The sequence below is a fragment of the Trichosurus vulpecula genome, chromosome 9 (assembly GCF_011100635.1).
Source record: "Trichosurus vulpecula isolate mTriVul1 chromosome 9, mTriVul1.pri, whole genome shotgun sequence".
In the NCBI taxonomy this organism is placed as follows: Eukaryota; Metazoa; Chordata; class Mammalia; order Diprotodontia; family Phalangeridae; genus Trichosurus; species Trichosurus vulpecula.
This window is the reverse complement of record NC_050581.1, coordinates 69,744,066-69,758,951: the sequence shown is the minus strand read 5'-3', so window position 1 is coordinate 69,758,951 and position 14,886 is coordinate 69,744,066. Positions and strand designations below refer to the sequence as shown.

General features: G+C 38.0%; 1 protein-coding gene across 4 annotated transcripts in view; it reads left to right on the top strand.

Annotated features, from left to right (window-relative positions):
• LOC118831324 (transducin-like enhancer protein 4) overlaps positions 1-14,886 on the top strand; it is a 154,563-nt gene that overhangs the window by 51,815 nt on the left and 87,862 nt on the right. For all 4 annotated transcript variants that reach the window (XR_005009135.1, XM_036738616.1, XM_036738617.1 and 1 more), the window contains exon 6: positions 3,143-3,217. Coding sequence is in view for 3 of the 4 variants with exons in the window: in XM_036738616.1 (XP_036594511.1) it covers positions 3,143-3,217 (75 nt within the window). In the remaining variant the exon portion in view is untranslated. The remainder of the gene's footprint in view (positions 1-3,142; positions 3,218-14,886) is intronic.

Here is a 14,886-nt window from a genome sequence, read left to right as displayed (position 1 = left end):
AAGGTTCTTTTTAGGCACCATTTTTTGGTCCCCCTCTTTTATGGCTTATGTTTCTTTTCTTCCTGTCCTGAGTTGTGGTTTTTATTCTTTTACCCCTCACAACTCTACGGTCTTTGGTGGAATGTGATCGTGTGTCTGAGTGATCACTCTTAAGTGTGTTTTCTCTCCTGTTTACAATATAAAGAAGACATATTCTCTACCTTGAGAGCTTATATTCCAAACTGCAGTGGCACAGCAAATGTTCCAGATGAGTGTTTATAGTAAAACACAGGTTGTAGAAAGATGGACGCCTTGGGTAGAGATTGGACTAGATTACTTCTCAGATCCCTTCCAACTCTGGAGTACGTCAATACAGTATGTTCAGTGACTAGTAGGTGAGAATAGCCAATGAGGAAGGACATTTTCAAACACAGGCCCAGTTTAGAATATATTACATTAGTCTATAGGTCATTGCCTTCAGCAGGATGCCAAACTCAAGACTTTCATTGTTAATTTGATCTCTCACGAACTTCTTTTAGCAGCATCTGCTGCTTTATGGCTTGTCCCTTGGTTCTTCTTGTGTTACCATACAGTTGCCGTACCAGAGTGAAGTCTAAGGAGGCTGAGGCATTGGTTTTTCCTTTCCTTGTTTTTGAGAAGCAGAGCCCAGAGTTCTCTCTGTGTGCTTCGTGGCAGAGGTGGTCTCTCTATTGATGGGTTTTCATGCCATTTACTACATCTGTGTCTCATGTCACCTTCCATGAATGTTTGGTATAAAATAGGAGTGGTATGGTAATATGTATTTGTGAAAAATAAATAGGTTGGGCTTTTTAGTTTTTAGTTCCATATGTCTTCAGTGGTCATTTCTTGTTTCAAGGCAGACAGTTGAGTCTTCATTGACCCCTCTAGTTTACATGACTGTCTTCTGACCTCAGCTTCTGTTTCTTAGCTGTTTTAATCATGTGGCATTTTCCCCTTAGGGAAACATATCTTACCTTGCTCTATGTGGGCACAGGTTTCATTAGGAAATAGGGGAATTGTGGAAAGTAGAGAAGTTCTGGTCAGTTGTGTTAGCCTTCAGAATTGCTTTTTTTTTTTATTTTTTTTTCTTTTTTCTTTTTTTTTTTTGGAGGGGGAAGGCAGGGCAGTTGGGATCAAGTGACTTGCCTAAGGTCACACAGCTACTAGTAAGTGTGTCAAGTGTCTGAGGCCGGTTTTGGACTCGGGCCCTCCTGACTCCAGGGCTCTACTCACTGTGCCACCCAGCTGCCCCTAGAATTGCTTTCTTACAGCCTTGATCTGAAGGGAAAATTCCTACATTAAGATACATGTTAATGTTAATACATGTTAAGATACATGATTCAAGGTTAAGATTTTAAATTTACCCAGCAAGTTTTCCAGTAAGGGCCTACTCTGATACCTGGTCATGGTGTGGCATTGATTCTGACCACTAAACTCTGGCCAGTCCTATCAAAATGGAGATATTTTAACCATGGATCTAGTAATGGCTTGTGGCCGAAGAACAGACTAAGTTTGGAGAGCCTTTATCACCAGAAAGTTGGCTACCGGGTGTTAACAGTTTTTGATCGTAGCAATTCATGGGCTGTCTAATAATGTGTGGGGCTTGTGACCTTTATAAAGTGAGATCATGCTGGTGAAAACACAGATATTAAAGTTGAAAAATGAGTACTGGAACTTCATTTTTTCATCTAGTCGTGAATGTGTGTTTACCTTTCTGTTAAGAAGGAGGAATAGGGATGGTGGTCTTGGTGCCTAAGTTGAATGAATATATATTTAATTTAGTGGAATTATGGGCAGGAGTCTAGAAGGGGGAATGTTACACACTAGGATAATTGATGGATTATGTACATTGTCCAGATTTAAGGATACGTGTTAGCTATTTAACTTGAAATTAATAATCGAAGTTGGCTACTTGCCTGATTGATTTCTAAGAAGAGAGTTTCAGCCCAGGATTCTTTATAGCTTTCCTGTTACCCAGAAAATGACCACCTTCTCATGATGATGATCCTATGTTAAACTATAGTTAGGACTTCTGTTAGAAAATAAAATGGAACCCTGCTATTCTGTCCTTGGGATTCATAGAATGAGATCACCATATAGGTAAAACTCTGCATAACCCAGGCCTTTTCCTACTTGTTAATTAAACTTCCTCGAATGGGCTCCTTATATACCTTATTCCAAGTAACACTCTATAGATACTTAACAAGCAGTATTTTATTGTATATATTAATTTGAAAATGCGTTTTATATTAGAGCCAAGTGTTGATGCAAACATAACTATATATACATATGCCACTATCTCATACCTCGCTGTACAGACTTTCATACCATTAAATTTTGCCACCTCTATGCCACATCTACAAAACTTTTGACTTGAGTTGTTGCTCAAAGTAGTTTATAATTTTTTCTACTTTGTCCAGGATCTCAAGGACAAAGGAATTTTCCTGTACTATCTAGCACTAATGCCCTTTGGGAAATTTTTGTTAGGTTTTTTTTTTTTAATGAAAAAAGTCATTCAAGTACTTGTAGATTTTTAAACTTTTAAACCATATTTAAATAAAATATGACACTACTCTAAAATATAAGCTACAGTATCACAAATCATACACGTCTCTTTTAAATATGTGATAAAACGAACATTTTCAAAAGCAATGTGACTTTTCATTTCTGTGCCTCCCTCCAGTATCTATTCTTAGACATTGAAAAGGACATCCCTTCTCAAAAGTACCTCTAGAAAACATATTCTTTTCTGAAAAGTTTTTTTTTTTTTAATGGATTTAGCATCCTGATTTTTGGGGAGAAGCTAGGCAGTCTTTTTTATTTTTGTTTTTGTATAGACCACATACTTGTCCAAAACACACCTGATTCTTCGCTTCTATTAATATGTAACAGATTAATTGTTTTGGGGGGAAAGGAAGAACATATTATAGTTCTTAGAAATACTCAAAATGTTTTTCTGTTCAACTTTACGGACACCTACACATAAACATACCTTTCTATGTGTGCATATTTTGGAAACCAGGGGACTCCTGACTTTGAGCCCTGCATGTGATTGAAGTTAGAAAACATCATAGGAAAAAAAGCTATACTTGACTGACTAGAAAACAAATAATTTTATTCTGTTTCTGATCTTCATTTATAGCACCAGCAACAAGTGGTGCAGGCTGTGGAACGTGCCAAGCAAGTGACCATGGCAGAACTGAACGCAATCATTGGGGTATGTGGTCTTTCTGTTTTAGCTCTAATAGTGTTTGTAATTAGCTCTCATTTTCAATTTGGTTCCATTAGATGGGCAAAAGTGGTGGACAACAAAGTGCAATTATTGACGTAAACCTCATAAATTTGATTGCTATACCAGAAATTTTTGATCACATTCTCACCAATGAAGTGAATAGAGTAAATGTATATTTTTATACTTTTCTTCTCCAAGAACAGATTCCTACTCTTATCTTAGGAACTTTACTTCATGTGTAAAGTCAGCTTCTGTAACCAATATACAGAAGAGTATGGCTTATAATCTTGTTAAACTGACATATGCAGAGATATATGCAATGCCTTTAAAATAATATGTACACATACATACATATATATATATATATATACACAGAGAGACACACACACATATATATATGTATATATTACTTTAAAGGCATTTTTTGACTTTTGGTGAATTTTTCAAGTAAGTAAACACTCTCCTCCCCTGAAGGCATGGAAAAATGTCTCCACCTGTTTGAGAAATTATTTACTGCATTATTGGAATACTTACTTTAAATGTCGGTCTTAGAGTTTCCTAAAAGTCCTGTAAGACTCTATGGCTTGGATAGTGCCTCCAGAAAAAGTGAAAGTAATCAGTCAGTAAAAATTTATTGAGTTCCTACTCCTTGCCAGGCACTGTGCTAAGCTCTGGGGATACAAAAAAGGCAAAAGACAACTTGGGAGTCTCCAAACCACCTAAGATGCGGAGTTATAGCTTCATAGCACATTATTCACATGTGTAGTTACACAGCTGATGCTAGCAGTTTTTTAAGTTATCCTAATGAAGACACAACAAGTGTACTTTCCTTTTTCTGCCCCCTCCCCATTACTTTTTCTTTTGTGTATAGATTATACACAAAAGTCTTTTCCTTTTTTATTCAGTGTATCAAACACACTTTGAAATGCTAATTATTCCATTTACTTTCATTAAAATTCAAATTGCTGAGTGAAGATGTGGATAAGGGTTGCAGAATAATCAATCTGAAGTGAAGATACTGCTTCCATTATGCCTCTGTCTTTTAACAAGGAAATCAGAACTCTCTGATCACTGCTGACAGCGGTGGAGCAGTGGCGGGATTGTAGCTCGTTTTTAATAGGCTATTTCTAACTCTATTTTCTGTCCCTCTGACCACAAGGAAGTACTAGTAGTCAATTAGAAGATATAAATGGAAAAGAGTAACCTTTATTTCCTCTGAAGTGCCCCTTAGAAAGAAGGGGATGAATCCGAGCGAATCATGTAGAGTCATGAATAACATTTGTTGTATGTCTTTTACGCTCCAGTGAGGAAGAGGGGGGAGATGAATACATTTCCCAATTAGTTTTCATTACCTAACTCCAAACTACAGTCTTCTATTTGCATTATTTCAGTAAAGCAAGTTGTTAAGGTTGGATTTTAAAAAATATATCTATAGATAAGTAGTATGTTTGCATGTGTGTGGGTGCTGTTTAGATATTCATTACCAAATGCCACGTGGATCAGAAGGGATGTAGCGAGCCCACTATAATGTCAGCTATTGATTTGTGATTGCACATGTGGGAGGTTACTGGATTACTTTGAACTTTGGGTTCACTCTTTGTTGAACACTAAAATGTAGAACCTGTGTGGGTCAGGCCATAGTGGTTGCTTTTTCTGATTTTGTTTCTTTTTCTTTTCAGTTTTTTTGGGGGATGGGGGTGGTGGTAATAATTTCTGGGGTATTTTTCTGGATAATTGATTACTTGTTTACCAAATTATGCATGTAGGTTATTTTCATGTTGCCTGTTGTGTTAAAAAAATAGATAAAAGTAGAAATAAAAAGTGAGATATAATTCCCTTCTCCTTATCACTTTCTCTCTCCCTCCTTCCATACATATACATACATGTATACATACCTGCATACATTTACCCCATTTTCCAATATTTTAGTTTTACATGAAGTGGCAGTTTGTCTTGTCTAGGTATGAAATTCTTTGATATGTATAGTTTATAACAGTATTTCTGGCGGACATATTGTCTGTGGATTATCTCTTAAAATAAAGCTAATTTAATCTAACACTTCCCCCCTCCCCAATTTTACTTGAGAAATGACCTAGTTGAGTAGTAACAGGTTATCAGAGCAGCATGTGTTATAGTTACGGACCTCGTGGGAAATTTGAGGTGTTTGCACACAAACAGAAAGTGGAACACAAATCATGGAATCAGACCATTCTGGAAGAAAAGAATAAAGAAACTGAAATAAATCTGGGTTAGTGTGCAACAAACTGGGGCCTAATTAAAATGAACTTGTGAGTTTATTGAGGTGGTTGTTAATTGTGCTGTTTTGTGTCTTAAAGCTTTATTATTTCTAGTGTGTCATGTACCTTTTCTTTGTAACACTGGAATTTTAAGTGAGCCTCCTAGTCTAGCTGGGTGTACTTCTCTCTTTATATATTAAATTTCTTTTTTGAGTGGTAATGTTTGATCTTCTGCTAGAAAGTGTGTAAGGATAATTTGGCATGATTTTTATCTCCCTATAAGAATATATGTAGTACTTAGTAAATAAAAGGAATTACAAAGGGTTAATCCAAGATGTGAGGACATATGTACTTGGAGGAAAAAGCACATATCTTTTCAGCACTGTCTGCACACCATCCCATATAAGCATAAATGTACTCAGATTTAATGAAATCTGATGAAGCACCGTTTTTGCTCTGCAATATTATTCTACCTTCATTGGTAAATGAACCCAGTCAGTGATCCATGCAGTTTAAATGCCGAATACTGGAGTGAGCCTGGAACCTGGAGAGACTGCTTGTCCTCCTGACAATACGCTAGTTGTGTTTAATGGAACGAGACACTAGTTATAATGATTTCTTTCACAGGTCATGTTCAGTTTAAAATTGTGGATAGATTGAAACAAGCCAAATATCATCTAGCTTTTACTTATAAGGAGAAAAAACTCCAGGAAATATCTATTAAGATTTGTTTCCAGTGACTAATATTTTGTGCTTTATTTTGAATTGGCCTTATTCTACTTTTATGATGATGTTTCCCCCTGCCCCTTATGTTTTTCATATTGGGGCAGAGAATGTATGTACATCTGGCTTGGGCTGTCCTGTGTCCTACTAGCTACTGTGTTTTTAAATTAGAGTCTCTGCAAGATCACTCTGTTGGAACAACACACAAATTGTAGTTTTAAATCAGTAATATGATCTAATTAGAAATGATGTTTTCATTTCCTGTATTATTAAATTGAGTCATCTGACTATCTTAAAATGTTTTTTTAATCCATTACACTAGATAATCAGCACATGCTGCTGTGAATACGGTTTTGCTTAATGTGAGAGACAGCTTAAAACCACATAAGAATTTCACCAAAAGACGTACCATTTTAAAAACCATGTTGCTTTAACATGAACATTGACAAGGAAAATGTTTGACTTATGATAGAGAAAAATGTGGGTTCCTTTTGGGCCTTTTTTTTGCCCATTTATCTCTGAGAGGAGAGAGAAATGTGCCCTCCCCCCCAAAAAAGAGAAAGAAACCCAACTCTTAAGAACAGGTATGTGATGGTGTTCAAGAGAAATGCAGTTTAGCACAAGAAATGCTGAACCTCAATTTTTAGCAGTGACATTTTAATGATAGGAAGTCTGCAAAATTATTTGCCATCAATTGTGAAGGCAATAACAAGCCTTGGTGGTTTTTCACACTCTCTGTGTTAAGTGCTTTCAGAATGACAGCGTAAACTGTGTTAGAGAACTCCAAGGAAGTAAAACTGATTAAAATGTTCATGCTTGAATGGTGCTGATGGAATAGTTCATTTGGACTTTCTCTACCTCCTGCAGCTCAAGCTGAAATATTAAAATTCAGTGGATTTAAATCTCTCTCCCCTCAGCTCAGGAAAAAAACATTACATTTTAATAGGTTTTAAACTCATAATTCATTGGTTTGGAGCAGCACTATTAAATCTATTTAAATATTACTTGTATTACTAAGGAAATGATTTAAATGACTTTGCCTTTACCATCCTAGAGGTTTGAGTAAGAGGGAAAAAAGAGACAATATTCTCAGTTAATTTTTTTAACATTTTATTTTATTGTGTTTGTTGTCTTCTTAGTCCTTTTAAAAGAAATAAATAAAAACAATCTACTCTGGCAAAAGGCAGTGACATTCAGGACAAGGGGATCTTTTTGCATTGTGACAAGGAATTTTCAAGCTAAGGTCCCCCCTACATAATGTTAGCTTTAAAAATTACCATTTGGGGTTTTCCAGGGATTTGTTTCATTTTGCAGATTTTCTTTCCTTTTGGCTTGCTTTGTTTATTTTTTTTTACAGTGAACAGTCAGGCAGAAGACTAATTTTCATGACAAGGGTGGGGCCAAAAAAAATAGCAGAGTACAAACAACTCTCCTTTCCCCCTCCAAATTTACCTGAGGCACCTCTCCACCCTCCCCCACGCCATCCCCCACATACTCCAGGGTGTAATCGTATTTATGCTTTCGTAGATTCCCAGAAAAATATTATGGATAGATTCACAGAAAGTTCTAACTGAATCTTTGCTTTAGTATAGGCTTTTATGGTCGTGAGTTCCTGCCCATGAGTACCAGTGTAAATTTTCACTGCTTGTGTGACACCAGGGAACTCAAGTTCATTTAGGAAGGAACTTTAATGTTGATTTATTCTGTTGGGCAATTTGCCTTGGGGAAAAAAATTTTTTTAATGATTTTTTTTCGGAATTGTTTTCACTAACTCATGGGCCTTTTCTCTCTATACCATCAACATAATTAGTAGATGTACTATAAACGTTTGGATTTTAAACATCAGAAATGTAGACATTCATCAATACACTCTGACATATATACCACAAACGATTGTCTTTAACTCTGCTTGATTTAAAAAAAAATACAGCCACAACAAAACACAAATTGTCTTTCCCAAAGAGTGTGCTCAGAGCTCAAAGGCTATAAAACAGATTGGCCACCTGCTGTATATTGTACACAGATTGCTTTGGTGGGAGGGGAGAGAGGTTGGCTTAAAGGTATATGTTAATTGTTTCGTGTAGCATCGATTTGCATATGCTGCCAACTTAAAAGTGTTATAAAGCTCTGATTGTGCTAAGTACAGCAGTTTTTACAGCCAGATTGTACAGATCTCCAGGTCTTTTCTTCTTCTCTGGGATCTTATATTGGTATTTGCCAGTTACCTTTTTTTTTTAAAATTTAAAAAAAAAATAGTTGAGTTTACTTTCCCTGGAGTAAGAGGCTGTGGTTCTATTCCCATTTCTGTTATGTAGCAATGACACTTTTGGTAATGACTACATTTAAGTAACTTTTTTCCTTCCCCTGTCTGCTTGTAGGTCCTCTCATCATAACCCTTAATAGGGAGAGGGCTATGTAAAGGTGATTGTGGTCAGTGATGTTTATTTTAAAATTGAAGGCTTAATTTCTATAAGGAATACCACTCTAAGAGGCCTTTCCAGCATATTCTTTCATAATTAAATTTGCTCTTCATGGTGGTGTGGAATGTTGCTATTTTGTTTGGTGGCCAAATAATGTTAACCCAGTTGGCATAAGAACAGTCACGTACGCATTATGACAGTGCTGTACAGAGTTCAGGGCATTGGGCCCGGCCCTTCCTAATTGTCGTAGGACAACAATTGTCTTTTAATGTGTTCAGGTAAGTGCCTCTGACATCACCAGTGTGGCCTATGGAACTTGTTAAGACATGCAAGAGCCTGGTTTCTCGTTTTTACTACACTTCTTAAGAGGAAGAGAGAGTTACCCTGATTTATATTATGTTAAGACCATACCACATTAAAATGAGCAAATGTGAGTACTTTGTTGGAAGCCTTAGATAGAACTGACCCTGGTGAGTCAAAGGCACATTTTATTGGATGTAACTTGGGAATCTTTAATATTCTGCCCTTGTAAGTTGACATTTTGCTTTTAATGTCTTTTATTTCACTTTTTTCTTCATTTTCCTCTTTCTCTCCCCGGTTCTCTTATGACCTTCCCATTTAGAATAAGTAGATGCCCACATGATACTGCCCTGTCCTTGGTCAACATTATAGCCAAACTCCACCATAATTTAACAAAACTTTGCTATAACATTATTCAGTCGATCACCTGTTTATTACTTTGTTCCTATGGGAAAAACTGTCACCCTAATGATTCACTCAGCTTCATATTTGTGCCAAAAAAAATTCATATGAGTCAGAGAAAATGGGTTAGGGTAGGCCTGTGTTATTAAAGGCAATGTCACCAGTCAGTGGTTCTTCATAGTCTTCCAGCTGTACTCTGCCATAAATGTAGGTCAGCTTTTAAAAGACTAGAAGGGTGGGATTACAGTCTGGAGACTGTAGGAGTTAAGTGGCTCACTCTACATAGACCCATTGGATGCATGTATCTACGAGACCAGTTTTTGAGGCTTTTTAACTTTTGTTTTTGTGGTCCCTCTGAAACTCTGCAGGGACAGTGATTTGGGAAACTTTGAAGAGTATGGAGTGAATAATGGTTTCTTGTCAAAAGATTGAACCTTAATAGTTGGCAGCAAGATTCTTCTTCCTAAATGGTTTTTTGTACTGCTTGTTTCAGCCTTTTAGTATTTATCTGGAAGTGCCTCCACAGAAATTTTACTTTGACATCTCATCATGCTGTAGGAGTGACCTAGGGCCATACCAAGGTCTGGCAGAATCTACCAAGGCTTTCGGTACAATCTCAGGGACAGATTATGTCTGCCAAGAAACAGCCCAGCTAAGTACAAAGAGGCTCCTATAAGGTGAGGTGATTAATTCTTTGGTCATGGCATCCCACTAAACAAAATGACCAAAACAAACACTGTTTCAACAGTGACAATAGTGGGAAAAGAGCTGTGGAGGGCTAAGCTGTGAAATAGTCTATCAGTAAATTGATAATGTCACTGCAGACACTGAACCGCATAATTTGGAATGTTTTAGCCAGAAATAAGAACGGGAGACAGAGTAGAAGAATGGCAAATAGGCTCGCCCGTAAGACCCATAAAGGAGTTGTTTTCATCATGTGCCCAAAGGCCAGAAAGAGAAGAATATTGTGGAACATTTGGCTGTTTGACGTGGAGCTCTCCTGCGTATAAGCCTTAAAATGAACATGAAGGTGGTTGAGAATTACAGGCCAAAATCTTTACAAAGAGGTGGAGTAGTTCAGTCAGGCAGTCACTAAGCATTTATCAGTGAATGGGTTGGGTCCTGTTGAGGCTTAATTTAGGGATGTAAATACAAAAATGAAATCGTCTCTTCTCTCAAGAAGAGACTTTGAAGATACACAGTGTTCACAGGTGAGTAAATACAGGACACACACACACAGTATTAACAAGGAGAATCAGGAGCAGTGCTAGAGGTTGAAGTAGGAAAGGTGATCTTTCCAGGCCTGAGGAGTGGCTTCTAAAAAGGCCTGGAGGCAAGAGATAGAGTATTATGTAAGGCCCTTTGGCTGGAGAACAGAGGATGCGGTGGGGAGTAGAATGTGATTGACTTAGAGCAAGATTTACCTTCTTTAAGTTCCAAACATTTTATCTGAGAAGCAGTGAGACTTCTTGATTGGGGTATGACATGATCAGAGCTGTGCTTTAGAATGATCAATTCGGCAGCCGGGGAGAAGATGAACTGGAGAAGGGAGACTGGAATCAAAGGCCATTGTACTATTCCAGGTAGAGGCGATGTGAGCCTGAACTGGGGTGGGGGTCTGTGTGACCTTGGGCAAATCTATGTCCTTCACTGAGCTTCAGCTTCTTAACTGTTAAAAAAGGATTCTGTGAGGCTAAAGGAAAGTGAGGAGTTGAGGATAATTTTGAGGTGGGAGCTTGGGTGACTGGAAGGATGTTGATGCCCTTGAACCCTTTGCAAGGCAACCCTTTGAGAAACACTGCTTTCATTTATAACCCTTTATAATACCTTTGCCCCAGGTATTGCCTTCCCACTTTGTCCAATGGATAACGTAAAACTCTATAAGGGAAGTAAATTGAGGAATGTGGCAAACTGTCAGGAATGAAAGTCTAAAAGGCAGCTGATGTATGAAAAGGGTAAGCTGTCTAAGAAGACCAGTGTGAATGCAGAGGGGAACTCACTGACAAACAGGTTTTGGTTTTTTTTTTTAAAGACATATATAGAAGATAGAAGCAAGGGCAGGTAATTAAGGATGTATACAAAAGCCACAAAAGTGGTATAATCTTGGGATAATAGTATCAGGATTTATAAATCTCAGAATAAGCTGAGACTAGTGACATGCTGAGGGTAAAAAACAAAACAAGACGTGTTATGTTGGGTAGGACAAGAATTGTAAAAAAGGGATAGGGCTCCAGGAGGGGAAGATAGAAATTGGAGAGAAGATAGAACCACTTGTCTTACTTCTGTTTTTTCTCCAGGGGAATAATCTTTTGAGTTTTAAGGATAGAACAAATGGTTAACAGGAAATTGATATTTTAAAAATTGTAGATAATGGTGGCAATGCCATGAGGACAATGGATAAATGTCCTATTTTTTTCGAAAAAGAAAGAGGGTGAAATCTATGGGTCAGCGACCTTAATGTTAATTTCCCTTAGTATTCTAAAGCATGTCATTTTAAAAATGGTTTGAAAGTATTTAGAGATAATAACTTGATATGTCTCGATTTTGATTAGCTAATATTTCCTTTTTTCACAGTATTTCTAGACTAGTAGATAAAAACAAGTGCTACAGAGCTGGCACATCTGGATTTCTGCAAAGCATTTAGCAGAGTGTCTCATTCTGTCATTGTTGGCAACATGCATGTATGTGGGCTCGGTATTAGAATGTTTAGGTGAATTTGGAACTGGTTGAATGGTTGAACTCAAGAGGGGATCAGTGTCCACCAGAGGGAGAGTCTCTAGTGGGTTGCTGCAGGGATCTGTCCATGGCCTGTCCTATTTTTTTTTTGTCAGACATTTGGATAAAGGCATAAATGGCATTTTTATCAAATTTTTGGAAGAAATAGTTAACATGTTGGATTACAGGATCTAAAAAGATGTCAATAGGTGAGGGTGACAGACTGATCACTTAAGGATACTTCTCCACTCTGGCTCTGAAAAAAAAATTAATGTACAGGCATAGGAGGAGGCTTGACTAGACACCAGCTTTTGTAGGAAAAGATCTGGTTTTTAATAAATGAAAAACTCAGTATGAATTAACAGCAGTAGATAGTAGCCAAAAGCTAATGCTTTCTTTCCTAAGCTGCGTTAATAGAAGCATAGTACCCTTACTGAGAGAGATGAGAGTCGTGCTTTACTCTGCTTTGGTAAGACCAAATCTGGAATATTATCTTCAGTTCTACACATTACATTTTAGGAAGGACGTTGGCACACTGTAGTGAAACTGCCGGAGGCCAACCAGGATGATGAGAATCCATGCTATAGAAGAATAGGTTGGAGAACCTGGGAGTGTTCAGCTTGTGCCAGGGAAGATTTTAAGAGGGCATAGTGACTGTCTTCATGGATTCGATGGCCGTCTTGTGGAATGAGGAGGTAGACATATTCTACTGTGCCCCGGAGGCTAGAACTGAGAAGTAATTAACGGTAATTAACAGGTAGAAGTTTAAAAGCGACAGATTGCAGATCAATGTTAGAAAAAAATTTCTAATAGTTAAAATGTGGTTGCTTTTCATGAGGTTGTGAGTGAGTTCCCCATGATGGGAGCTGAGGTTAGTTGGCCATTCATTTAACAACTAGAGAGAGACATAAAAATACATGATTGGACCAGGCAACCTCTGATGTCCGCCAACTCTGAGACTGTGAATCTGTGAAAATGGCACATTTAGGGTAGATGACCCCTATGGTCCCTTTTAGCTCTAAGACCAAAGGGACAAAGCTGATTAGAATTTGTGAAAAGTGTGAATTGAGTGTTCTGATTAAAAATATATGGTTTTGTTAAGTTGAGGCAATCGGCAGGCATTTAGTACTCATGTTGGTAAGTGCCAGGTCCTTGGGTACAAAAACAGACAAACAAAAAGAAACAAGCTCCACTCTAGAGGAGCTCACATTCGTTTGGGGAAGACAAGTTTTTTTTTTTTCCTACTGTATACATAGTAATTTGAAGTAATTGTTAACAAATTATTTCTACTAGAGATCTTGTTCATTCATAGAATTACAAAATGTCAGAATTTGACCCCAGAAGTGTCTGTGGCCTAATCTTTGTCTAAGGCATCAATCTCTTAGACCTCTTTGTAGTTTAGTGCCTTTACAACCCCAGCTTCCAAAGCTGAGGACTTGTATCTGTTTGTTCTGACCAGTCTAGGTAACACACAGCCTATAATGTTCTACCACAGACTTAAGAGGTGTGAGGGGTAAAGTACAAAAATTTCTACTCAGTCCCTCAGGGAGGTCACCTTCTAATGGAGATGATATGTAAATAACTAAGTGGGGACAAGTTATGGGCTGAGATAATCTCTGAGGGGAAGGTGCTAGCAGCATGGAAGACCACGGAAAAAGGTCTTTTGCAGAAGATAGCTTTTAGACTTAGTAAATGCTTGTTCACTATTAAGTATGCCCCATATACTCACTAGAATGTGTAAAATGTGATGTCAGATAAGGTAAAGAGTTTGGCTTGAACGCTTGGTTCATGGAACAAGTCAGAAAGACTATAGAAAGGTAATTTGGAGCCTGGCTGTAGATGTCCTTCAGTGCTAGGCTAAGGAATTTGCATTATATTTGATAGGCACATGGAGCCACTGAAAGTTTGTTTGTTTTTTTAATTTAAAAAGCATTTATTAAGTGGTGACTATGTGCCAAAAACTGTGCTAAGCCCTGGAGGTCAAATAGAAAAGCGAAGGCATTCACTGTACTCAAGAGCCTGCCTACATTCTAATGGGGAGACATCATTCATAGGAGAGTAGTGGCCTGGGAAGGGCAGCTGTGGTCTGGAAAGTTATAAGGATGGTAATGGGGCCATAGACTGATCTGTCCTTTCTAGGAACAATGACAGAGCTGACATTATCATTATTCCATGGTGGGGGTGGGGTGAGTGGTGAGGGGCGATGGATAGAGCTGGCACAGTTTAGGCACAAGGCTCTTCTGCTCTGGTGCAGGCCCTCATCACTACACCTGGATTATGACAATAGCCTGCTTTGGGTCTGCCTCAGAACCCTCCCCGCTATCCATTATCCATTCAGCCACTGAAAGTAAGCTTCCTAAAGGGCAGGTCCAATTGATCTTGTCTCTTTTCATCTTCCCACACCATTAGTAATCTTCAGTGGCTCCCTATTGCCTCCAGAATCAAATACAGAATGCTCTGTTTGGCATTCAAAGCCCTTCGTAATCAAATACAGAATGCTCTGTTTGGCATTCAAAGTGCTTCTTAATCTAGTCTTCTTACACCTTACTCCTTACACATACCCTTCAGTACAGTGACATTGACCTTCGGTCAAAGCAGTTCAATGAACAAGATACTTCATTTCCTGACTTCTGGCATTTTCTCTGTCTCCCATACCTGGAATGTTCTTCCTCTTCCACTTGGCCTAGTGACCTCCCTTCTCACCTTAACTCTCAACTAAAACCCTGTATTTTACAAGGAAGCCTTCTCCAACTCCTTTCCAGTGCCTTCTCTCTGTTAATTATTTCCTTTCTATTGTGAACAGCCTGCTTTGTATATATTTGTTTGCCTGTTGCCTCCTCCATTAGATTTAAATTCC